Raw genomic sequence first — 25,341 nt, forward strand, 5'->3', positions numbered from 1 at the left:
GCTAGCCTCCCTGTCCTCCGTTCTCCTTTCTTGGTACGCTCCAGCATTTTGGTAGAGCATACTTTCTAGTAGCTTTCTATTGCAGGCAATATTTTTTGAGAGTCCGCATGTCTGAAATATCTCTTATCTAGCCTCTCATGTGACAGGCTGGGAATAGAATTTGAAGTTGAAAATCATTTCCTTCAGAATGGAGTTAAAGGCTGCTCCATTGTTTATAAATTCTGTATTACTACTGTAAAGCCCTTGGTCATTTGCATGTTACCTTTCTCTCTTTCTCTCTCCTCTCTCTCTCTCTCTCTGGAAAGCTTGTTAAATCTTCTCCTTCTACTGGTGTTTTAAAATTTTGCAATGGTGGCCCTAGCTGGTTTGGTTTAGTCGCAGTGGTTCTCAACCGGTGGGTTGCGACCCCTTTGGCAGTCGAACGACCCTTTCACAGGGGTCACCTAAGACCATCCTGCATATCAGATATTTACATTACGATTCATAACAGTAGCAACATTACAGTTATGAAGTAGCAACAAAAATAATTTTATGGTTGGGTCACAACATGAGGAACTGTATTTAAAGGGCCAGAAGGTTGAGAACCACTGGTTTAGTGGATAGAGCATAGGCCTGTGGACTGAAGGGGTCCTGGGTTCAATTCTAGTCAGTGGCATGTAACGCGATTGCACACTCCTCCCCGGCCTGGCCCTGGTCAGGAGGCAACCAATCAATGCAGATGTTTTTCTCTGTCTTTCCCTCTCTCTTGCACTCTCTCTAAAATCACTGGAAAAAATATCCTCAAGTGAGGACTTTAAAAAAAATTCACAATGATGGGTGTTGGTAAGGACTTTATCCATTGTGTCTGTCATATGTTTGTGGGTTCTTTCATTTTGTATATTTTATTGATTTTTTTACAGAGAGGAAGAGAGAGGGATAGAGAGTTAGAAACATTGATCAGCTGCCTCCTGCACATCCCCCACTGGGGATGTGCCTGCAACCAAGGTACATGCCCTTGACCGGAATCGAACCCGGGACTCCCCAGTCTGCAGGCTGACGCTCTATCCACTGAGCCAAACCGGCCAGGGCGGTTCTTTCATTTTGGAAACTTAGTTCTGGGGGTCCTTCTTGATTGTTTCACTATTGATCCTGCCCCCTCTCCATTTTCTCTGGTCCTGCTTTTGGAACTCTGATTATTTGGCTGTTGTCCTTCCTAGCTGGCTTTTGAATCTTACTTCTTTTCCCCTTTGTCTACGCTATTTTCTGGAACATTTCTTTTTTAATAGTATATCGTGGTGACAATATTTTAAACTTATCTTAACCACTGAGACTACAATGATTTTTTTTAACTTTTCTTTTCTCTGCACTACCTGTTTTCTCCTATTTGCTTTTTCCTATTTATTTTGGCTGCTTTCTTATTAGAGACTTTCCTCAGATGTGTGTGACTCCTGGTTTTCTGCTCATATATACGGGTGGAGAACTAAAAACTGAATGGAAGCCCTATTCAAAGGCTATTACATTGAGTTGTTTACCCATATCTTCAGGAAAAAAGTCACTTCTACTATCGTGGTAAACAACCTGCTTCCCTATTTGTAATGGTCTGGCCCTCTAGCAACTTCAGTGCAAAATTATAGCTAATTTGCCTACAAACGTCAGGTGGTCGTAATAATCTGGCCACTCAGTGTAGACTGTGAGTATCCCTGTAGATGATTTTTCTAGGACCTGCATTGGGAAATTACTATTCTCAATGTTTTGGTCATTCCTCTTAGGCTAGACAGATTCTCCAGAGAAAACTCTTCCAATTTTCTGTCTGGCTGCCAGTATTCTGGGAGCTGAGATATGAAAGAAGACAGTCTAATCAATGTATAAACATTCACTTAATCCACCCCCCCCCCTTCTTTTTTTAAATCCTCACCCAAGGATGTATGTTTGTTGATTTTAGAGAGGGGGAGGGGAGAGAAACATTGATTGGTTGCCTCCCGTATGCTCTCAACCAGAGACCAGACCTGTAGCCTAGGTATGTACCCTGACCAAGTGAACCTGCAACCTTTTGGTGTAAAGGCCAACGCTCCAACCAACTGAGCCACACAGCCAGGGAAATCCCCATTTTTAATAGGGTGCACTCATGCCCTGAACTATAGCTGTCCCCCGTCCGGAGACCTACTATTTTACCCTCTGGTCTTCTGCCAAAGTGGGAGAGACATAGTCATCTGGGGTCACACAGAAGGGAAGATCTAAAGACCTTCCAAGACAGTTTACCTCCAGTCCTTATTTTAGCTGCACCTCCTCTATTCCCTACTTACAGAGGCATCTAATGCCACAAATGCTTAGCCTTTGGAGAATTGCCTCTCAGTTTTCCCCACTTCCAGCCCTCTCAGTTTGCTAAGTTACAACTTATTCATTTGTTTCTTTTTTTTTAATCCTCACATGAGGTTATTTTCCATTAATTTCTAGAGAGAGTGGAAGAGAGAGGGAAAGACAGAGAGAAACATGGATGCGAGAGAAACACATCAGTTGGTTGCCTCCTGCACACGCCCTGATCAGGGCCCAGGCCTAGGGTGGAGCCTGCAACCGAAGTATGTGCCCTTAACCGGAACTGGACCCGAGACCCTTAGGTCCACAGGCCGACGTTCTATCCACTGAGTCAAACCGGCTAGGGCTCCATTTGTTTCTTATGTCTAAAATTTTTGTTCCATTTCTTCCATCCTCTCCATCCTTTTGGATATAGATGCCTTATTATAAAAATCTTCTTAGAATATTGTAGTGGATTTTCAAAAGGTAATAAAATTGTTTTTAATCCACCTTCTTTACCTGGAAGTACTCTATATATTGAGTAGTTGTTTTAAATCTCAATCATAATATTTTTTCATTTATAGAAATTCTATTGGCTCTTTTTCAAATCTACTTAATTTAGAAGTCTCTTGTTCCTGGTTCATAGTTTCAAGCTTTTATTTCTTTAAACATATTAAACTTGGTTATTTTTAAATTCTGTGCTGATCATTTTCAATATCTGAAGTCTTTGGGGATTTAATTCAGCTGTACTGTTATTCTTCTGTTCTCCATTCATGGTATCTTGTCCCCTTGTGTGTTTTGTGACTTTTTACCAGAACTTGTTCATTCTCTTGGACTTTTATCCTGAATTTTTGTGATAATTCTTTGAGGCTTCCAGAAATTCCTCTTCCATAAATAATTTGCATTTGCTGCCCTAGACAATTTGGCTCAGTGGATAGAGTGTCGGCCTGTGGACTGAAGGGTCCTAGGTTTGATTCTGGTCAAGGGCACAGGCCTGGGTTGCAGACTCAATCCCCAGTAGGGGGCGTGCAGGAGGCAGCCAATCAATGATTTTCTCTCATCATTGATATTTCTATCTCTCTCTCCCTTTCCCTTCCTCTCTGAAATCAATAAAAAATATATTTTAAAAATAAATAAATAAATTGCATTTGCTTCTGCCAGTCACCTGGAGGAAGCTAACAATCTAGAACTACTTAAAATTAAGCTTTAAGTTTGAGATTTTGGGGATGACACAGTAGAATAAATTATGACCATAAACGATGTAAGGGCTGACCTGCAGTGAGGAAATTTCAAAAAGTTTGCCCTCTCCTCCCATTATCTGTCAAAACAAGCAAATATCTTTACTGTATGGACCCTTTTCAATGGTGGGCTTCTCATTTTTCCATTTACTGAGGGTGTTTCCCCTCCCAGACTGAAGTTCATGCAGGACTGGGTGTTCTATTATACCTCCAAACTTGGGCCACTTTCTCTCCTCTCCCGAGTTCCTTAAATTCAATAAGAAAGCCACCTGTTACACTCACTTATCTTCCTGCTTTTATTTCCTCTCCCCATCCCAGAATATTTTCTGTCTTTCCAGCTTAGCAATGAATTTAAAAATATGTATTTTTATATTTTTATCCAGAATTTTAGTGGTTTCAATGGAAAGGATAATTCAGGGTATTTAAACTACCACTGCCAGAGAAGAAAATTCCTGTACTTTCTAAAATCCTCCTCCACCACCCTCCTTCCATTCCACTGCCCTCACTAGTAAACAGTTCCTAGCAGTCTCCCCTCAAAACTCCCTAAATGAGGAGAGAAGTCGAGTCTGGAGAGGGCAGGCAGGTATAGAGAAAGTAGAAAAGCCAGTGGATTCGAGATCTCAATGAAGCCAAAGTATCAATGAGTGGAAGTACCCGAGCCAGTGAGCTGGGGGCAGGGGAGAAATAGGGAGTTGTGGTGAGAGAGCAGAATGCTTGAATAGGTCTGTACCTTTTTCTAGAGGCCAACTGTCTTGCTCAGGTAACAGCTAGTGAAGAGCAGAGCAAGGCCTGGGAACCTAGTGTCATGTTTCCAGATCTGCATTCACGTCTGAGGGCGGAAGCGCACCAGGGAACACATACCTTGCCGTAATCAAAGGCAGGCAGCTCAATGCTGGGGAAGAGATCTTGGACGATGGCATTGAACAGGGGCACGTCGGACAAAGTCAGCTTGGCAATGTTCATGTCTCTCATGGAGAGCAGCAAAACCTCGGTGGGAAAAGACAAAGACTCAGGCTGGAGGAGCGAGGACCCAGGTGCTCACTAAGCCCTTCCTCTCCAAAGGGTGAGGGGCGAGAGCCAAGAACAATGGCTATACCTGAGCTAGGCTTTAAAACCATGACATGCCCTAGCTGGTTTGGCTCAGTGGATAGAGCGTTAGCCTACAGACTGCAGGGTCCCGGGTTCGATTCCGGTCAAGGGCACATGCCCGGGTTGCAGGCTTGATCCCCAGTGAAGGGCATGCCGGAGACAGCCAATCAATGATTCTCTCTCATCATTGATGTTTCTATCTCTCTCTCTCCCTCTCCCTTCCTCTCTGAAATCAATAAAAATATATTTAAAAATTAAATTAAAATATGACAGGTAGCCTGGCCAGCATTGACCCCGGAACCAAGAGGTCCCTGGTTTGATTCCCAGTCAGGGCATATGTCCAGGTTGCGGACTTGATCCCAATAAGGGGAGTGCAGAGGCGGCCGATCGATGATGTTTCTCTCTCGATGTTTCTCTCTCTCTATCCCTGTCCCTTCCTCTCTCTCTAAAAATCAATAAAAACTTATTTTTAAAAATGTGACAGGTAAAATAGGGCAACACAGGGGACAGGAAGAAAGGTGGGAATCCTAATCTAGGGAAAGGAAGGATCTGGAAAACTTCAGTGAAGGAGCTTGGGACCAGCGACAATGGAGGTGTCAAGAGCCGGTCCTTGACCCACCTCTTCGTCAGACAGGTCCTGCTGCAGGCGGCGCTTCCTGCCGGCGTAGCGCAGAAGGGAGGTGAGGGCCCGGAGGCCGAAGTCATAATGGTCCTGCCTGGAGAGCTGCTGCACAGCCAGCGAGTACAGTGTGTACACCTTCTTGGCCAGGATCTGGGGGATGGAAACAGAGGCAGAAACAGCCTCTCTCTCCACAAACCCTTCTGCTTATTTAGGAAACGTTACAGACACAAGAAGCCAAGTCCCAGGACCTGAAACAGCTGGGAGCTGCTCTATGGACAATCCCAGTGAGGTCTTGTCAACTGCATAATCATGGACTTGTAACTTCTCACAGAGGGGAGACCTCTGCCTCCATATCCTACTGACAGGGCATTCCTTACAGGATGAACTGACTGTGGGGCCTTCAGGAAGTTCCTCTGTCCAGGGAGTAATCGTGGAAGGAAAATAAAATAATTGGGGGAAAAGAGATTATCGGAATACCTTGCAGTTGCCAAAGCCCTCCCCAAAGAGAATGATTTCTGCAATAAGAGTTGAATCAGGCACCACCATGGCAATTGGACGGAACATGGATTTAAGATTATCAGGAAGCTCTGTACGACCAGCATAGCCTGGAAAACAGAGCCATTTGTTTAGAATCTATACTGCTTCCCCAAGACTCACTTCCCAATCAGTCCCATGTTCCCCTCCCCTCGCTCCATCCTAACTTTCTTCCCAACTCCACCTCCAAGATTTCTTCCATTCTCATCTGGGCCCTGGCTCCTCCCATACCAATCTGCTCCTCTTTCCAATCTCTAGGCCTTTCCTTACTTTCTGTGTGGCCTTATTCCAAACTCAAATCACAGAGCTGCCAGGTTCCCATCTCTCCAAGTTCCATTTATAATGTCAGGCCTAATAGAAATCACAGCTGCATCTCTGATTCTTTCGGTACCTAAACCCTTTCCTGTTTTCGCCTAGACCCTTCTGTCAGAGTTATTCCTAGAGAACAGTAATGAGAGACCCTACTGCCTCACTTTGGGGAGATTCTCCCATTTTCAACAGGGATGGCAGATAGAACTCCTGGAGCTAGTTCAACGGGAGAAGATAGTTAAGTACTTTCAAAGCCTAGGGCTATATATACAGGGTTTACAGTTGTTCATATGGAAAAATAATACCATAATCTATATAAAAGCCTAAGTGACTGTCCAACCAGTAGCTATGATGTGCAATGACCACCAGGGGGAAGATGCTCCAACCAGTACCTATGATGCACACGGCCCACCAGGGGCAGACGCTCAATGCAGGAGCTGCTGAGCAACAGCAACTTTGCAGAGTGCCCTCTTGCACTCCAGGACCCCTTGGGGGATGTCGGACTGCTGGTTTCTGCCCAATCCCCGCAGGCCAGGCCGAGGGACCCCACTTGCTGTGGGACCCTGCTCACTCTGCAGACGCCCTTCTGGCCCAGTCCTGCCCCACCAGCCAACTTTTAATTAATTCCTTTCAATGTGCATGAATCTGTGCACTGGGCCTCTAGTTAATAAATAATAATACAAGAATAAACTCTATATGTTGTGTGCTCACAACTATAAACCTACTTTTGCCTCACTTTCTATACACGTAGCCTCCCCTTCTCCCAGAAAGTCATATGTTTGTTCTTCTCTTACTTCGCTGTCTTTAGCCATATTTTACTTGGCTAAATACACGGGCCTGGCAGGACACAGTTGTTTGCCCTGGACACCCAGTTCTCCCCCTGCCCCTGGCCCTTACCAGGATTCATGGTGATGAAGATCCCACAGGACCACACCAGATTTATTTCAAAGCCCTCAAAATAGAAGCGGGTGAAGCCGGCAGCCAGGGCGGAGAGGATTGACAGGATCTGCTGGGCCACCACTGACAGCACCTCAATGTTGATGCGGTTAAACTCATCAAAGCAGCCCCAGGCACCTGTCTGTAGGGTGGGAGGCAGATTCACTGGCAGCAAGAGAAGTACCCCAGGTTGGGAGAAACTAGAAGGTGTGACTAACATAGCCCTGCCTGGAGTGTTCTGATAGGTGAGGTGGCCTCCAAATGTAGGGAGGGGGGCAGGGAAGTGGGCAGTGGGAGCGTAGTGCTGTTGTAGTTTCTGGCCAGAGCTTTCCATCAGACAGGGACAATCCGGGGGAATGCTAGAAAAGGTGTGAGTTGGAAAGAGACGGATAGAGAACTTGGGAACACTGAGCGCATACACTATGCACCAGTTTACAGGCATTAACTTATTTAATCCTTAGAGAAGCTTCTGATTTTGCAAATAAGCAGAGTGCAGTTCAGGGAGGTACAATTTTAAGAACTGAGGTGATGTCATGTTGTCAGTGACAAAGCACTAAATCAGATTTCGGTTCCAGCTGATTTTCTGGGACTAAAGATATTTAAGGGGCCTCCGGGACAGGATGGCAGGAGGCTGACCTGGGCCAGGCCTGAGTACATTCGGCCCATGGACTTGTAGTCCAGGCCCTCGGAACAGTTGACCACGATGACATATATGCCAAGGGACTTGCCCAGGTCCTTGACGGTCTCTGTCTTGCCCGTGCCTGCTGGGCCTTTGGGGGAGCCCCCTCGATGCAGGTGTAATGCTGTCGTCAGTGTCATGTAACACCTGAGAATTCAGGACAGGACTCAAGTCAGACTCCTGGGAGCCTTCACTTGGCATTCGCTGCCCCCACCCAAACACCGTGTTCATCCCACATGCTGACCTGTCTGTAAGGGGGGTGATGACAAGCCGGCCAGAGTTACCCAAGTACTCGTAACCATACTGGAATTGTGTGTTGGTCTGGCGGATGATACAGTCATCCAGATCCTGGAGAAATGGCAGGGTAAGAGAGAGGTGGGCTTAGAGGAAGAGTTAGAGCTGGGCCATGACTGAGAGTAGGGCTGGTGATGCAAGGAGGTCAGAGTTAGAAGGTGAGGGGTTCCGTTTAGAGTTAGAAAGAAGAAAGAGTTAATAGCCAAGATGGACACTGGGTTCACTGCATGTCAACCCCAGTCCATAGCAGCAGTCTTTCTAGTTCTGGTCAAGCGACACCCATAGTGAATACCAACTGGAAAATGGTTGCCATTTCTGATTTAAGAGACTTGCGGCAGAGTTAAGAACTAGATTAGGGCACTGTAATAGGACTAAGGCTTAGATTAGAATATTATTGTATTTAGAGGACAGGAATTTAATTAATGCATTAGGATTGGGTTTAAGGTACAAGAGTGGGGAGCTGGCCCATCTGCACCTTCTCCCAGTAGAAGCGCAGTTGGCTGAGCCACTCAAAAGCATTGACATCCATGAGGCCACTCTTATAAAGCTTCTCCAACACATCTCGGGCATGAACTTCTATGGTCACCAGAGCCACAATTTTAAGGCGCATGATCTTGGTCAAGTTCCCCCTGATAGCTTCTGAATACTTATTCAGTATTGACACCTGCAGAATGAGGTGGCAGGGAAGAGAGCAGATGGATCAATGCAATCAAAGTCAATCCCACCTCATCCCAGCCTAACTCAACTTTCAACCCCAAGCTAATCCCAACCCCACTCTAACTCCAGATCCCCAATACCAGCATAGAAAAAGGTACTTCTATTCCACCCAAACTTTCCTCACTGACTTCTCCCATAAAGCACCCTCATTCTGACCCTTTCCCACCCGCTCATCTCTAATTCTGACTCCAATTTATCACTCCCTCCCTCCAACTCTAACTCCAGGCCCATCCTGTACTTGTAGGGTTCCCCACCTGCTTCTTCTTCATGACCTTGAGGATTTTCTTGTCTCCCCGCTCCTTAGCTGTCTGCAGGCACTTGGCGACATCAGCCGTCCACTGGATCTGACTGGCAGCGATCACCACCTAACACATGTACAGAGGCTGTATTCCAAAACCCTGTCCCTGGCTACCCACACAGCCCAGCTCCCATATCCAGGGACCAGGCGCTACTCCTCTCTCATATGCTAATCTGCTCTGAGGGGTGGGGCACATACTTAAAGTTAGGAGCTAAGGGTCTGGCATGCAGGGTTCCAGGGCCTAGGCCCAGAGCAGGGGCACAAGAAACCAGCATTTTTTTTTTAAACCAGCATTTTCACATTTAAGATTTTGTCTTTACCTTTGCTGCTCCCTTTCAGCCCTATGTTTCTTGTTCCTTCATTTCTATTGACCCGAGCTCACCTGGCCAGCCCAATCCTTCACCCATTTGTCCCTCTTGTTAAGAAACTTCTTGAGGGCCAGACGGCAGTTCCGGAGAAGGTCCCGTAGGGTTACCCTCATGGTCCGCTCCACATCGCCAAGCCAGGACTGAGGAGAGGTGAGAGAACAGGATGGCTCGGCCTCAGAGGCCAAGACAAGAGTCCCCACGGGAAAGGTGCTTAAGCAACAGAACTGCAGGGCATGGACCAAAGATAAAAGTAGAACCTGGGTAGTATCTGGCTTGGGCCCCTGGGGGATATGGAGGCCAGATGACAGATTTTTGGGGTCACCGTAGAGATTACAGTTTTCAGGAAGGGCAAAACGTGGTTAATGTCCCTTCACAGAGATGGTCTCTCCTCACAGAGCAAGCAAACTTCCTAACGGGAATAAAATCAACTTGATTCTTAAACCTTTGCCACAACTCACCTCCACAGGCCCATCTAACATTACCGAGTGGAGGAAATCAATATATTCGCCATCACCTGAAAACATTCCCACAGCTTCCCATTTGCTGCTGGGCCCCCCAACCTGTAGAAATAAGAAGCTATTAATGGCCTGGACTGCTTACTCCTAGAATCTGCCTAGATGGTGTTTGGACCCCTTTGAGAGTAACGTCTGTTCCTCTCCCCTCAATATTACCAATTCGAAAAAGTTCTATCCCACATAATCCAGAATCATTAATATCCCCCTCCTATTGGGAGGACATTGTCTCCTTCAAGGCCTTGAATAGCTTGACCTCAACATCCTCCCCTGCCCTTCATCTCATTATAGCCAACTCTATTTACCTTCTGCATTCTCAGCAATTTGATGTTGTCAAAGCATTTTTTGAGGTGTGGCTGCACAGCCTCTGGGTTGCGAGACTGGCCCAGAATCTCCAGGAGGTCATCATTGGACAGGAAATAGAAGCGGGGGAAAATATGGCGTTTGGTCTCTAAATACATATCCAGAGACTTCTGAATATCTTCCAGGATTGCGTTCATTTCTATCAATGAGTCCAGGAGACCTGGGAAGAAAAGCAATAAATGATATTTGATGGCTCTTTTACCACTGTCCTGAGTAGATCTAGAGTATCCAACTATATCTACTCTGCCAGTTCTTGAATGTTAGAGTACAGATTGTCATAATTGTTTTAGGAAGCAGAGAAGTGTCCCCAATCAATCCATCATGCTTATCCCATTCTCTATTAATTCATTATAAAGTATTCATTATACACTATTATATACATTATACATTATTATATACCACATATGATTCTATTAATATACTACATCTCTCCTCAGTCTTTGGAACAGTTTCATTTCACCAAAGAACTGGGGCCCTGCCAGTCACCCCAAGAGTCTGAAAATTAGAGATTGTTCTACACATATACAACCTAACAAGTCAAATCATTAGAATCAAATACTTAGCTCATGCACACAATAAAAGAGGACTGCAACGACTAGAGGTGTAACATAGCACTGTGAAAAGAGCACTAGACAGGAATTGGCACAAAACATTCAAAGTGCTGAAAAGCAAGGGCCTACAACCAAGATTACTCTATCTTTTAAAATCAAAGCTATCATTTAAAATCAAAGGAAAGATAAAGAGCTTCCCAGACAAGAAAAAGCTGAAGGAGTTCATCACCATCAAATCAGTATTACAAGAAATGTTAAAGGGACTTCTTGAAGAAGAAGAAAAAATATGAGTAAGAACATATTGCAAAAAAAATTCTCACTGACAAAGGCAAACACATAATAAAAGTCATAGGTTACCCAACACTAAAACTAGTTTAAGGTTAAAAGGCAAAAGTAGAAAGATTATGTGTAATTACAACAGCAAATTAAGGGATACACACAAACATACATACACAAAAAGTGAAAAAATGACAAAACAAATGTGGAGGGATCAAGTAAAACTGGTAGTGATGTGTTTGAAATTAAGCAACCAGCAACTTAAAATAGATGCCTGGCAACCACAAACTCAAAGTCTACAAGGTATTCAAGAAATAAGGAAGGGATCCACAGAAATAAAGAGAAAGGAATCTACGGAAAGTTATCAACATACACGAGAAGAGAGCAAGAGCCCTAACCGGTTTGGCTCAGTGGATAGAGCGTCGTCCCAGGTTCGATTCCAGTCAAGGGCATGTACCTTGGTTGCGGGCACACCCCCAGTAGGGGGTGTGCAGGAGGCAGCTGATCGATGTTTCTAACTCTCTACCCCTCTCCCTTCTTCTCTGTAAAAATCAATAAAATACATTTTTAAAAAAAGAGAGAAGAGAGCAAGAGAATAAGAAAGGAACAGAGAACTACAAAGACAATCAGGAAACTATTAATAAAATGGCAATAACTACATACTTATTGATAATTACTTCAAATGTAAATGGATTAAATGCTCCAATCAAAAGCTGAACGGATGAAAAAAATGTGCTACATATATTCAATGAAATATTACTTAGTCATAAAAAGAATAAAATCTTAACCATTTGCGACAACATGAATGGACCTAGAGGGTATTATGCTAAGTAATGTAAGTCAGACAGAGAAAGACAAATGCATATGATTTCACTTATGTGGAATCTAAAAAACAAAATAGATAAAATAAAACAGAAACAAATTCATATACCATATGATCTCACTTATATGTGAAATCTAATGAACTAAATAAACCGACGAACAAAACAAAAACTGAGACATGGATACATGGAACAGACTGATAGCTGTCAGAGGGGTAGAAGGAGGGGGAACTGGATGAAAGAAGTTGAAGGGATTAGCCAAATAACAGATATGCATAACTCAGACACAGATAACAATGTGGTGATAGCCAGGGGGAAGGAGGGGTGGGGCTGAGTGAAAGCAAGCAAATGGGGGGAGGAGAGAAGGGAAATGGGGACATCTGTATCAACAAAAATAAAGAAAAGAAATAAAAGCCCTCATAACCCGGCCTGTGTGGCTCAGTGGTTGAGTATCAACCTATGAACCAGGAGGTCACAGTTGGATTCCCTGTCAGGGCACATGCCCGGGTTGCAGGCTCAATCCCCAGTAGGGGGCATGCAGGAGGCAGCCAATCGATTATTCTCTCTCATCATTGATATTTCTATCTCTCTCTACCTCTCCTTTCCTCTCTCTAAAATCAATAAAAACATACTTCTTTAAAAAGAGAAAATTTTTAAAAACCTCATAGACACAGAGAACAAACTGATGATTGCCAGATGAGAGAGGGATTGGGAGGCTGGGTGAACAAGGTGAAAGAATTGAAAAGTACAAATTGGCAGTTATAATATAGTCACAGGGATGTAAAGTACAAGCTTACGGAACATCTATAATAATAAAAGCGTAATATGCTAATTAGACCAGACAGCCAAACAACCTTCCGGACATCATTCTGGAAGTCCTTCCAGATGAAGCCGCCATGGCGGGAGCCAAGGCAGAGGCGGTTAGGGGCAATCAGGCAGGCAGGTGAGCAGTTAAAGGCGATCAGGCAGGCAGGCAAGCAGTTGGGGCGATCAGGCAGGCAGGCAAGTGGTTGGGACAATGAGGCAGGCATGCAGAATGGTTAGGGGTGATCAGTCAGGCAGGCAGGTAAGCGGTTAGGAGCCAGCAGTCCCTGTTTCGAGAGGGATGTCCGACTGCCGGTTTAGGCCCGATCCCCCAAACCCTGTGAGATCAGGCCTAATCCAGGAGTCGGACATCTCCCAAGGGGTCCCGGATTGGGAGAGGGTGCAGGCCAGGCTGAGGGACCCCCTCTCTCAGCCCCGTGCATGAATTTTGTGCACTGGGCCTCTAGTAGTCGATAATCTATAATAATAAAAGTGTAATATGCTAATTAGACCAGACAGCCAGGGCTGCGAGGGCTGAGGCAAGCCACCGTGGCTGCAAGGGCCGAGACCCTTGCACAAATTTTGTGCACTGAGCCTTTAGTGTTGCAATAACTATAAATGACACCAGGTGGGTGCAACACTAACAGCAGAATAATGCATGTTGTCACTCAACTTTGCATAACCTAATACTTACATTTTATCAGAATAATTATGTGGGGTTTCTTTTTTTTTTTTTTAAATATATATTTTACTGAATTTTTACAGAGAGGAAGGGAGAGAGATAGAGAGTTAGAAACATCGATGAGAGAGAAACATTGATCAGCTGCCTCCTGCACATCTCCCACTGGGGATGTGCCCGCAACCCAGGTACATGCCCTTGACCGGAATCGAACCCGGGACCCTTCAGTCCGCAGGCCGACGCTCTATCCACTGAGCCAAACCGGTTTCGGCCAAGGGGGGGGGGGGGGTTCTTATATGTATACTCAATTCTTGGGAAAAGGAAGAATTGTTAGATTTGACCCTAAGCAAAATAAAGAAGTTCTCTATACCACTTGACAAAACTCTCTCCTCAGGATACCCATTGTAGGTGCCAGTCACAAAAAACATGACTTCCTGATTCTTTAGCCCAATATATAGCAATCAACCAGGTCTCACTATGTTTACCTCTTTCCCCATCCCCTACCAAAGCATCTACAATGAAGACTAGTTAATCTGATAACTAGTTAAATTCAATGTTTGCAGGGGTGAGGGGAGTGGGTGGGTGGAGGTGGAAGAGGGTATGGGGGCATAAATAGTGATGAAAAAAATAAAATAAAGAAAAATAATAATAAAGTCAATGTAATAATAACACTAGCTAATAGTAACCAAGGGCTTACTCTGTGCCACTTAATGTGATAAGTGCTTTATTTGCCTGATCTCATTTATCTGCATCATCTCATGAGATGAATCAGCTAGAGAAGAGGGAGTCCTGCTGGTGTGACTCAGTGGTTGAGCTTTGACCTAAGAACCAGGAGTTTACGGTTCGATTCCCGGTCAGGGTATATGACTGGGTTGCAGGTTCAATCCCCAGTGTGGGGTGTGCAGGAGGCAGCCAATCAATGATTCTCTCTCATTGCTGATGTTTCTCTCTCTGTCCTTCTCCTTTCCTCCCTGAAATAAATAAAAACAAATTAAAAAAAGAGAGAGATCTCTTACCCCCGCCCCTCCGAAGGACTTGTATGCATGCATATAAGCATAACCAATGGACATAAGACACTGGGGGGTAGGGGAGGCTGGGGGATTGTCAAGGGCGGGGAAAAAAAAAAGGAGACATATGTAATACTCTTTGTAATATTTTAAGCAATTTAAAAAAATAAAGTTTCCTTAAGTCCCTTTCAAAAAAAAAAGAGAGAGAGAGAGAGAGAGAGAAGAGGGATTTCTCAATCAGGACTTCCTGAGACACAGTGTTATTAATTGAGCACTAACTTTACAGCAGACCCTATACTCAGTGTTACATACTCCTGTATAACTCTTGTAAAGCCTGAGAAATAGCTATCATCAATCCCCCTACTACAGGTGAGGAAACTGTGGCATGGAGGGAAGGAGCTGCCCAAGAGCATACAATCAGTAAAGCTTAAGTCAGATTTTGAACTTGTCTGCCCGATTCCATATCCCATTCTCTTAACCACTACATTGTACTCCACTCAAACAGTTATTGAACTGAATTTACTGAACTACTATTTAATGCTTAGAAGTAGCCATGGTGATGGTATGGCAGCCAGGTACAATAGTCATCTTTCAAAAAGTGAACCAGGTGGCCATGACTTCACACATATACAACACAACCTGAGGTTATGTCAGGGCAAGAGGCCAGGGAGCTCAGACCTGGATAGTGGGTGCTCCGGAGAGCATTGTTGTCCTTGCTCATCCGCTCCATGATGGTTTTCCACCTGCTGTTGACCTGGTCAAATAAGGCTGATTCATTGGGCAGCTGCTTACGGATGTCCTCTCCTAGGAAGATATTCTGAAGGGCCAAGAATTTTGGAGTGAGAGGCGTTTCTCACATACTCTCCACACGCTGCTCCCTGCTCCCAGACCATGGGTGATAGTTGAGTAGAAGATAAGGAGCATTAGAATCAAAGGGTCAGAGAGGTCAGAGATCTGGGTCCAAGAAAAATAATGAAAGAAGAACAAGGCTTTTCAGGGAGGAACTGACGGTGAGAGGTAATAACCAGTGCTTGGGTCCTGAATGAAGAATCGCTGTGGCGGTGGGAAAACGAAGCTGATAACGGGGCAAACATTAGGTCCTATGCAAATAAGGGAGTGAAAACAAGGCATAGGAAGAGCTCAGGCTGTGAGTCCTGACCTCCAGGTACATCCACTGACGCTGTACTGTGAGCACTGTCTCAATAACTTCCAAGATGAGGGAGAGGCAGCGCTCCCAGTGGTCCACCTCCTTCTCAAAGGCCTTCACAAAACGAGATGCCTTCATGGTGGACAGAGCCACCTGGTTATCTTCCAGTGCCTGGAATACTTCCTCTGTGCCTCTGGGGAGGAAAGCATCAAAATCATGTTCCTTCCCCATCTGCCAATCCTTGGTCCCCGCTCCGCAGCCCAGGTCACACAGCCCTCCCCGCTCTAGCTCCCCGAGGCCCTCTCTACCTGAGCCGGTGATAGCCCTTATCCTTGTAGGGTACTAAGTCTAGCTGAATCACTTCCCAAGTCTTGGCAATGTTCTGTAATGCCTGTGGAAAGAAATCGGGGGACACAACAATCAGATATTTCATCCCCAAGGGGAACAGGAGCTGCAAGAAGCCATCAGACGATAAAAAGCTGGAAGCCTTTGCTCCAGGCTTAGGAAGCGGGGAGGATGGAGAGGACTCTGTCATACCAACTCTATTGCCAGTTCTTTGGTTGCTGAGGCAGAGATCTCCCCAATCTTCTCCACGTGTTGATCCATCCCAAGTTCCACAATCTTCTCCAAAGTAAAGCTTTCAGATTCCTGATCAAACTCCCGTTGGATCTCATCCCTGACCTGATCCCAGTGCCTGCAGCCAGGGACAGAGGTCAGTTTAGAGGGCTGAACACCAGGGCCTGCTGGAAAGTGTTAGCGTCGCTGCTGAGCTTCCTCCCATTGGGATATTATGATGTATATTTATTCATTCATGATTTCACCCCTATTTACCAAATAGGCTCTAACAGGCAACTTAGGCACTGTGGGGAATACAGAGATTGATGTGCGATTCTCAGGAGAAGGGAGTTAAGATGGATCACTACCGTTTTATTATAAATTCTGTGCTGGGCTAAGTGCCCTACATGAAACATCTCACTTAATTCTCACAACCACTCTATAGATCAGGGGTGGGAAATGTCCAGCCCATAGGCCATATAAGGCCCACAAAATCATTTGGTCTGGTCCTGCCAACGCACTGGGGGTGAGTTCATTAAATGTTAAGTATAGCAGATTAATTTTTAAGGGGATAATTTTGCATGGCCCACGAATGATGTTATAAATATCCAAATGGCCCTTGGCAGAAAAAAGTTTCCACACCCCTGTATAAATGATGAATTATTGTCATTCCATTTATATATGAAGAAGCTGAGGCTTAGAGAGATTAAATAAGTTAAGTAAATAAAGTGGTTAGGTTATACTTAACCCCATACTTAATGGTGAAACATTGCCAAAAACATTATCCCTGGAGGCAATGCAAAAGAAGTAAAATTATTTTCTCCTAAATAGATAGGTAATTAATTACTAAAACACCATTTGTAAAATAGTTTATTCTATACTCAATGGTTTCAAAGGACCCTTCTATTAAACTTGAAAAACAAAAGTATAAAGAATTAGAAGAAAGTTGGAGAGGATGAATTTATAACTCTGGGGTAAGGGAGGTCTTAAACAAGGCACAGAAGCAAAAACCATAAAGAAAGTTGTTGCCCTGGCCAGTGTGGCTCATTGGTTGGGCGTTATTCTGTGCAGCAAAAGGTTGCTGGTTCAATTCCCAGTCAAGGGCGCATGCCCTGGCTGTGGGCTTGATCCCTTGTAGGGAGGCAGCAGATGGATGTTACACTCTCACATCAAAGTTTCTCTCTCTCTCCCTCTCCCTCTCCTTTCCTCTCTTTCTAAAAATCAATAAACTATTTTTTAAAAAGAAAGAAAGTTATACTTTTGGCTGCATCAAAATAAGAACTTTTGTATGGCAGAAGGCATAAAGCTTAGCTAAGACAGATGGCATAAAGTGAGAGGAGACAGAGGGGGAAGGAAGCAGAGAAGGAATCCAGAACCCAGGACAGTGCGAGAAACAGAGGACCGTGGCAGGCTCTAATGAAGGTCTCTTCCAGAAGTGTGTTTGTAGACAGAGGGGCACAGAGAGCTATGATCACCGCGGAGGGGACAGGCCAGACGGTCACCCCAGGAGCGGAGTAGACGTACCTCTCTCTGAGGGCGGAGTTCCGCAGGTCTGAGATGAGAGGCATGGTCCTCTTGAACTGCTCGAGTTTTGATCGAGTGGTTTCAATAATTTCCCAGTTTCGGTCCTGAGCAAAAGTGGGAAGTATCAGAAGAGCTGACAATCTTACCTGCACAGTTCCCCTTCCCCAGTTGGCTTATCTTCTGCCCCCTTCCCTCCTTTCTTCGCACACCTTAAACTCTTTGGCTAGTCTTGTAAGGCGACGATACAGCCCATGGGCCATGGTCTCCATGGTCTCTGTCTGCAGGTTCAGGAACCGACCGGTCTTCCACTGGTTCCAGTTTTCCTCCCAGTCCCGTGTGATCTCCCAGATTTGCTGGAGTGCGTCCAGCTCCTTCGTGGCAGAGAGCAGAAAGATGTAAGTAGCATGACTCTAGCCCTCTTTCTTTCTGACAAACACTCAGGTTCTTTGCTCCTCTCATCTGAGAAGTTTTTCCCTCCAGGCAATAGAGCTGCCTCCTCAATTCAGATTTCTTTCTCTACTCTCTTGCCTTACGAGCTCCTCAAATAACAAGCACAGGAAAATATATTCAGCATCATTAGTCAGTAGAGACATGCAAATCAAAACCACAATGAGACTCAACTTCACACCCACCAGAATGGCTAGGACCCAAAAAAAAAAGTGGGGGGCGAGGAGTAAGTGTTGGCGAGGATGCAGAGAAATAGAAACCCTCGTACGTTGCTAGTGGGAGTGTAAAACGGTGCAGCTGCTGTGGGAAATAGTTTGGCAAGTCCTCAAAAAGTCAAACATAGAATTACCATATGATCCAGCAATTCCACTCCTGGGCACATACCCACAAGAACTGGGAACAGAGACAAACAAATACAAGTACACACGTTCACAGCAGCACTACTCACAGCAGCTGAAAGGTGGGAACAGCCCAAATGCCCATTACTTGTTAATGGATAAACAAAATGTGGTCAATTCATACAACAGAATACTAGCCAGCCACAAAAAGAAATGAAATGTTGACTGGCACATGCTACAACACGGATGAACCTTGAAGATATCATGCTAAGTGAAAGAAGCCAGATACAAAGAGCCACATATTCGTATGACTCCATTTATATAAAATGTTCAGAATAAGCAAATCCACATGCATAGGAAATAGGTGAGTGGCCAACAAGGACTGGGGAGAGACCGGATGGGGAATGACTGCTGTGGATACAGGGTTTCCTTTTGGGGTGATGAAAATGTTTTAAAACTAGAGGTAATGGATACACAGCACTGTGAATGTACCAACTGCCACTGAATAACTGTTCACTTTAAGCTGGTTCTTTTCTTATCTGAATTTTACATCAATTTTTTTTTTAAAAGCTACTCATGCCCAGCCAGCATGGCTCAGTGGTTGAGAGTCGACCTATGAACCAGGAGGTCACCTTTCGATTTTGGTCAGGGCACATGCCAGGCTTGCAGACTCAATCCCCAGTAGTGGGAGGTGCAGGAGGTAGCTGATCAATGATTCTCTCTCATCTTTGATGTTTCTATCTCTCTCTCCCTCTCCTTCCTCTCTGAAATCAATAAAATATATTTTAAAATAAAATAAAATAAAAAGCTCCTCCTGCACCCATCTTCCTAGTCCCAGCTGTTTTTCCAGGCCCTTAGGTGAATTCACCTGTCCCCTGCCCCATATGCTTAATTACCATGAGGGCCTAACTCAGCACCCCACCTTCTCCAGGTTCTGCAGGTCCTTGGAGGCTGGCTGCTCGATCTTGAAGATGCCCAAGTTGGCACGGAGAGTGTTTTCTTCGTCCCTCATGGCATTCAGCATGGCCCGCATTTGGGCGATCTGATCTAGAGCAGTCTGGTGTCCCACACTACTGGTGAAGGGGCCTGTGGAAAATCCCAGATGAAGCTCAGATTCCCACTCAAGGTCATGGTCCCCTGAAAGGACTGTCATCGCTCTCCTACCTCTTTGTGGGTAAATCTCACTTCTTCCTCACATGAGAGAGGGAAGGAAAGGAAAATAAGAGAAAATGCATTGAAAGGATGATGATTAATCTTACCAAAACTATTACATGTGGCTCAAGAATCAGAAACAGGTGGGACCTGGGAGGTGGGTGTAAGAAAACTGGAAACGTGAGTTGGGCTGCTGCCTTTTGACCAACCACAGTTGGGTTGCTGACAGAAGTGCCACTGCTCTTTTCCTGTCCCCCCTACAGTCCTTCCTCCACTCATCCTTGTTCGCACCTCCCTCGACTGTAACCTTTGAAAGACTGGGTCAAACCAAAGGTAAAGAAGGAGGAGAGGATACGAAAGGGGTACCTTTGGTGCCAAATTCTTCCACAAGATTATGGGCTTTCTTCTTGAAATCATCAGCTGAGTGAATAAGGCTTGTCTTGAATTTCTCCTTGTGCTTCTTCAACATCTGTTCACTGTCCAACAGAGTTTGTTGGAAGATAACCCACTCCCCATTGAGACTGTTCAGCATCTCCAGTACCTGCGGACATCAAAGAGGGGAGGGTGACCCACGAGCAGAAGTTCTGTCCATCTCACCAATGCCTTTAAGGACTCTTTTCTGATCCTCCACAGCAGAGTCTGTGGCCAAGTTCTGCATGCAAAGAGGCCCAAAGAAATCAAGCAGTGAGTTGCTGGGCCTAAAAGAACTCCATAAATAGCCTTAGGTGGGTTATCTCAGTGGATTAAGTGTCAGCCCAGGGACTGAAGGGTCCTGGATCCGATTCCAGTCAAGAGCAGGTACCTCGGTTGCAGGCTTGATCCCCCTGATTGGGGCACATGCAGGAAGCAACCAATCAATGTGTCTCTCACATTGAAGTCTCTCTCTCTCTCTCTCTCTCCCCTTCTCTCTCTCCCCCTCCCTTCCACTTTCTCTAAAAAAAGAGTCATTGGGGGAAAAATATCCTCAGGTGAGGATTAACAACAAAAATAAAAACAAAAAAAACTTTAAAAGAACTCCATAAACTAACCAGAAATATCATTTGAATTAGCTTTGGCTCTCAGAGGCTTTTGAATCTTGAACCTTCTCCACACCCCCCACTCCACACACACACACACACACACACTTGTCTGCTCTCCCTCCTGACAGCAGAGGGATCTGCTATGTGAGAGATCAGCTTCCCATGCTACCTGCTGCTGGCACGGGTTCAACGTGGGACCAAACGGCACTGGAACTCACACTCTCCGCCACGGGCACCTCGTACTTCTCAAGGATGGCGAACTGCTCGTGGATGGGAGGAATCTGGGTCTCCAGGTTGGGCAAGTCGTGCTGCAGGGTATCCATGAGTTGCAAACTGACCCCCAGTTCCTCCAGCGTCTGGGGAGGGCGGCTTATTCTAAAGCCGGGCAAAGAGCACAGTTAAGGAGACAGGGCAGGGCATGCTCTCCCCGCCGGCCCGTGCCATGCGCCCCGCCGCCCGTACTTCTCCGCGTTCTCCTTCAGGTAGGTGTGCAGCTCCAGGAGGCGCCGGGCTGCCATCTCCTTGAGCAGAGTCGTGAACTTGTTCTGCCACTCGTTGCAGTGCTGCACCAGCGAGAACTTGAGATGCGAGCAGTCCAGCAGCACAAACTGGATGTTGAGGACGGTCTCCTCCTTCTGCACATTATTAGCAACCTCTGTGTAGCTGAAAGGGCCCATATTCCTGCTAGCATGTTTTTTTCTTTGACGACATGCCCACTGCCCTGATGCCAGTTCAAGTTCTCATTTCCTGCCACCCAGAGCTGTGCAGCAGCTCCAAAGCTTTCTGCTTCACCCCATTGTCTCTCATTTCAGTCCACCCAGACACAGCTGTGACCATGTCATTTTCCCAACCACTGCCTTCAGGACAGCTATCAGATTCAGCCTGGCATTCAAGCCTTTAGCATTACATGGACCTGGGTTGAGTTCACACTGGTGCTCACTAGCTCTATGACCTCAGGCAGTTGTTTAACTGTTGGAAGCCTATTTCCTCACCTGTGTCATGATGATAAAAATAGGCCCTACCTCACAAGGCTGCGGAGAGAATGAAGTTGGTTGTTGCCTATAAATCCCTTTGCACCCTCCCTTTTGTGTATCTATGTTCCAAATACTCAATATTTGGCAAACATGTTCCCAACTTTATGCCTTTGCTGATGCTATTTTCTCTCCCTGAAATGCCCTCCCACTGCCCACCTCCGCCTGTTGAAATCCTACCCATTGCATAAAGCCCAGCCCCTGGCTGGAAATTCTGTCCTCCCATTGAACTGCCCTGGTACCTTGTAAACCTTAATCATATACTTTTCACATTTGAAGCTTGTATAATAGCAAGCATCTGAGGACCGTACTTTAGCACTTACAATGTGCTTTTACATATATTGAATAGTCTCACAACCTTGTAAGTAGGTGGTGTAATATCTGTTTCACAGGAGGCTGAGGCCTGGAGAACCTAAGTGCCTTAAGATTCCACAGCTAGCCCTAACCGGTTTGGCTCAGTGGATAGAGCGTCGGCCTGCGGACTCAAGGGTCCCAGGTTCGATTCCGGTCAAGGGCATGTACCTTGGTTGCGGGCACATCCCCAGTGGGGAGTGTGCAGGAGACAGCTGATCGGTGTTTCTCTCTCATCGATGTTTCTAACTTTCTATCCCTCTCCCTTCCTCTCTGTAAAAAATCAATAAAATATATATTTTTTTAAAAAGATTCCACAGCTAGAAAGCAGCAGAGCTGGGATTTGATCAGGTCCCACGATGCCCCAGCCCTGTTCTTTTATCTTCCCTACTACACTGTAGCCCTCAGGCGGAAAACACCTGTTCATTTCTTTTTATTCCTCAGGATCCATAGAACAACGGTGGTTTCTTTAGTAAATGTAAGACTAACCAGAGGACAAAGAGATGGGAGATCTTTTCCTGACTTTAGAATTTAAGCATCTTCTTCAAATGAACTCCAACCACCTTCTTAAAGTGGAAGTGTTCACTCCTCTCATCCTTTAGATGCCAAGCATTTCCTCCTTTCCAATAGGACCCTGAGGGTACTACCCACCCAAACGGCCTTTCCCCTGATCTTATCCAGCTCTGATGTGATCTCCACCCCTGAGAAGCAAAGGTTCCATGCCCCAGGCCCTGTTCTTTCCTATAGTTGAGGACACACTTTCTGCACCTCTCCTTACCCCCTGCCTGCCTTCTGAGCCTCTAGCCTCCTGAGGTTCTAGACCAGTGATGGCGAACCTGTGACACGCGTGTCACTTCTCATTTTTTTGGTTGATTTTTCTTTGTTAAATGGCATTTAAATATATAAAATAAATATAAAAAATATAAGTCTTTGTTTTACTATGGTTGCAAATATCAAAAAATTTCTATATGTGACACGGCACCAGAGCTAAGTTAGGGTTTTACAAAATGCTGACACGCCGAGCTCCAAAGGTTCGCCGTCCCTGTAAATCTGTACCCTCCGAGACAGACCTTCACAGCCGCCTGCCCTCCTTACCGGGCAATGTCGGCATCAAAAGAAGAGACAGGGGGGTTGAGACGCTGGTAGCGACGAATAAAAGAGTCCTTGTTGATCTCCCAGATCTCCCGATACATATCCCAGGTCTTGAGGTAGTTCTGCAGCAGGCTTGCGTTGTTCGTCATGCCGCTGCTGATCTGGGCCTGGATCTTCTTGATGTCCTCATCATGCTCTTCAGGACCCAGCAAAATGCTTCTCATTAACTTTCACTTCAACCCAGGCTCCAGCCTGGCCCTTGGCCACTGCCCCCGACCCTCCACTCCAATATCACCTCCACAAAGGAATAAGACTCAAACATGAGCATTAGAAAACAAAGGAGAAGGCAGAAAGTAAAAGTATGAACTTAACCTATAAGATTCAGATATATCAGCTGTTGGTATCTGGACATGTTATATCCCAGACCCAGTCCTAAATGTGTCCTTCCTAATCTCCCACCCCGAATCCCAAATCCCAGGAGCATCTGTTACCTAATCTTCTTGCCTCCATCCCTGCCTTTGCTTCCTTCCCCAATCCAGCCCCCTGGCCTGCCTTTTCCACCCGTACTAGAGATGACTGACCAGTATCTGGAAACAGCCCTGGTCTCTCCTCCCAGCTCTGCCCATTCCTAAGCCTCTGCTATCCCTGCACTAAATTCCCTCCCTATTGCCCACTCACCCACGATTAAATGGATGGGGTCACGAAAAAACTTGCGCTTGAGGAGAATTTCAGGGAGGTGGCGGAAGACAGAGATGGTGGAGAAAAGGTGGTTGCCAATGTCATTGACCACATTTGCCAAAGTCTGCAGCGTGGGTGAGAACTCCACCTGTGGGAACACAAGGAGAGAGCCTTCGCACAGGCCATGGAGGAGACAGGCCTCAGGACTGGTAAGGTTGAACACCTCAGAACCAGATCTGGAGGCCAAAGGATAAAGTCAAGGTCAAGGGTCAAGTTTAAGGATTGAGGGAGACTGGAAAATAAAGTACGATCATTTTCAGGTGTTGGGGGCAAAGCGGTGCCCACCTGTTTCGCATTTCCCTGCATGTCATTCTGCAAAATGACAAGGACTCGGAAGAGTGGGTTTGGGGAGGTCTTCCCATCCCCATTGATAGCTTTGGACAGTTCCAACAGTGACCACTTCACATTCAGTCGCAGGGCGTCCTCCATCATATGGTCCAACCGAATCGTGTATAGCATCCACTGCTGCTGAATCTGGTGGGAAGAGGGAAGGGAAAGAGAATCCTCAGGGAAGACAGTAGGTCCGGCCAATGGGGGGTGGGGGTGGGGAAGGGGCGGGGGGGAATAGGCTGGTTAAACAGAAAGACAGGACTCTGAGTCCAGAAGGAAGAAGGTTTGACAGACTGAAGGTTGGGTGAATCCAAGAATAGAGCAGGATGTTTGAGAAGCACATACTGGGACGGGGGGTGGGGTGGAGGGAGATTGAAAAAAACAAGAGGATGGTCTGATGGGCCTGGGAGCCTGGGGGCTTCCCCAACCACAAAGCCCTGGCCACAGGACCCCTACCTCAGAGCCATCATTCTTGAAGACTTCATAGGAGTTGGCCATGATGGCTATCACATCATGGTGTAGGCTCACCAATTTCTGCTGCACAGCTGCCCGATGCTCTTTTTGGTCCTCCTCGAATTCCAGGTCCCTGTACACCCGTTTGCCACTAATGCGTACCAACAGTGTCTCTGATATCTCTTGGGCTCGCCAGCCAATGGTCAGAGTGGATGCCTTGAAGTCATTCACAATCGTCTGTACCTGGACTCAGAAACGCCCCCATAGGGTGGGGGCTTCAGCTTGGGAAAAGACCTTCTGGGCCTAATTCTATCCTCCCACCTGTCCTCTACCTAGAGTGGCTGATAGTAAAAGTCCTTCCCCAAGCAAACTTCATTTATTTCCCATTACTCCCCGGTCTCTCCACCACTGCCTACGATTCAGGTATTAATTTCCCATGCACCAGCCCTTTGCTCAGCCCTTAGGGTCTCATGACCGTGGCCTACCTTGCTGGCATGGATGCGGCACTCTGTGATGAAAAAGGCACTGGCCCCCTTCAAGGACCAGTGCAGTTTCTTGAGTCCAGGGTGGATCTTCTTATCCAGGAAGCGGATGCGCTCTTTGAACAGGGCCTGCTCGTTTGGGGACAGCATGGCAATGATCCTGCGTAGAAGAGCAGACTGGTAGCTGATGGGACAAGCTCTGAAGACCTCTCCTCCACACCAGAAACTTGGTGGGAAAATCTGAAAGTTCACAATTCTAGAGAGTGCTTTTCAACAAAACATTCCGCAACGATGGAAATGTTCTACAATTGGTG

At 45.9% G+C, this 25,341-nt stretch overlaps 1 protein-coding gene across 2 annotated transcripts in view; it reads right to left on the bottom strand.

The window, feature by feature from the left end:
- The window catches only part of DNAH2 (dynein axonemal heavy chain 2), a 109,258-nt gene that overhangs the window by 54,898 nt on the left and 29,019 nt on the right, over positions 1-25,341 (bottom strand). The window contains exons 15-40 of one of the 2 annotated variants that reach the window (XM_070393625.1): positions 25,031-25,187; positions 24,549-24,788; positions 24,048-24,236; positions 23,703-23,850; positions 23,028-23,220; positions 21,013-21,213; positions 20,769-20,925; positions 19,898-20,072; positions 19,302-19,465; positions 17,804-17,965; positions 17,595-17,698; positions 16,053-16,209; positions 15,824-15,906; positions 15,528-15,708; positions 15,047-15,185; positions 10,173-10,390; positions 9,814-9,915; positions 9,370-9,495; positions 8,944-9,054; positions 8,448-8,636; positions 7,923-8,026; positions 7,636-7,825; positions 6,961-7,141; positions 5,698-5,825; positions 5,218-5,370; positions 4,371-4,496 (exon numbers count right to left, since the gene is read on the bottom strand). In XM_070393625.1, the coding sequence (XP_070249726.1) occupies positions 4,371-4,496; positions 5,218-5,370; positions 5,698-5,825; positions 6,961-7,141; positions 7,636-7,825; positions 7,923-8,026; positions 8,448-8,636; positions 8,944-9,054; positions 9,370-9,495; positions 9,814-9,915; positions 10,173-10,390; positions 15,047-15,185; positions 15,528-15,708; positions 15,824-15,906; positions 16,053-16,209; positions 17,595-17,698; positions 17,804-17,965; positions 19,302-19,465; positions 19,898-20,072; positions 20,769-20,925; positions 21,013-21,213; positions 23,028-23,220; positions 23,703-23,850; positions 24,048-24,236; positions 24,549-24,788; positions 25,031-25,187 (4,078 nt within the window). The remainder of the gene's footprint in view (positions 1-4,370; positions 4,497-5,217; positions 5,371-5,697; positions 5,826-6,960; positions 7,142-7,635; positions 7,826-7,922; positions 8,027-8,447; positions 8,637-8,943; positions 9,055-9,369; positions 9,496-9,813; positions 9,916-10,172; positions 10,391-15,046; positions 15,186-15,527; positions 15,709-15,823; positions 15,907-16,052; positions 16,210-17,594; positions 17,699-17,803; positions 17,966-19,301; positions 19,466-19,897; positions 20,073-20,768; positions 20,926-21,012; positions 21,214-23,027; positions 23,221-23,702; positions 23,851-24,047; positions 24,237-24,548; positions 24,789-25,030; positions 25,188-25,341) is intronic. The other variant, XM_070393624.1, reaches the window with a different exon arrangement.

The sequence above is a fragment of the Myotis yumanensis genome, unplaced genomic scaffold (genome assembly GCF_028538775.1).
Source record: "Myotis yumanensis isolate MYYU_CA2020_CCGP unplaced genomic scaffold, mMyoYum1.0.hap1 SCAF_16, whole genome shotgun sequence".
Classification (NCBI taxonomy): Eukaryota; Metazoa; Chordata; class Mammalia; order Chiroptera; family Vespertilionidae; genus Myotis; species Myotis yumanensis.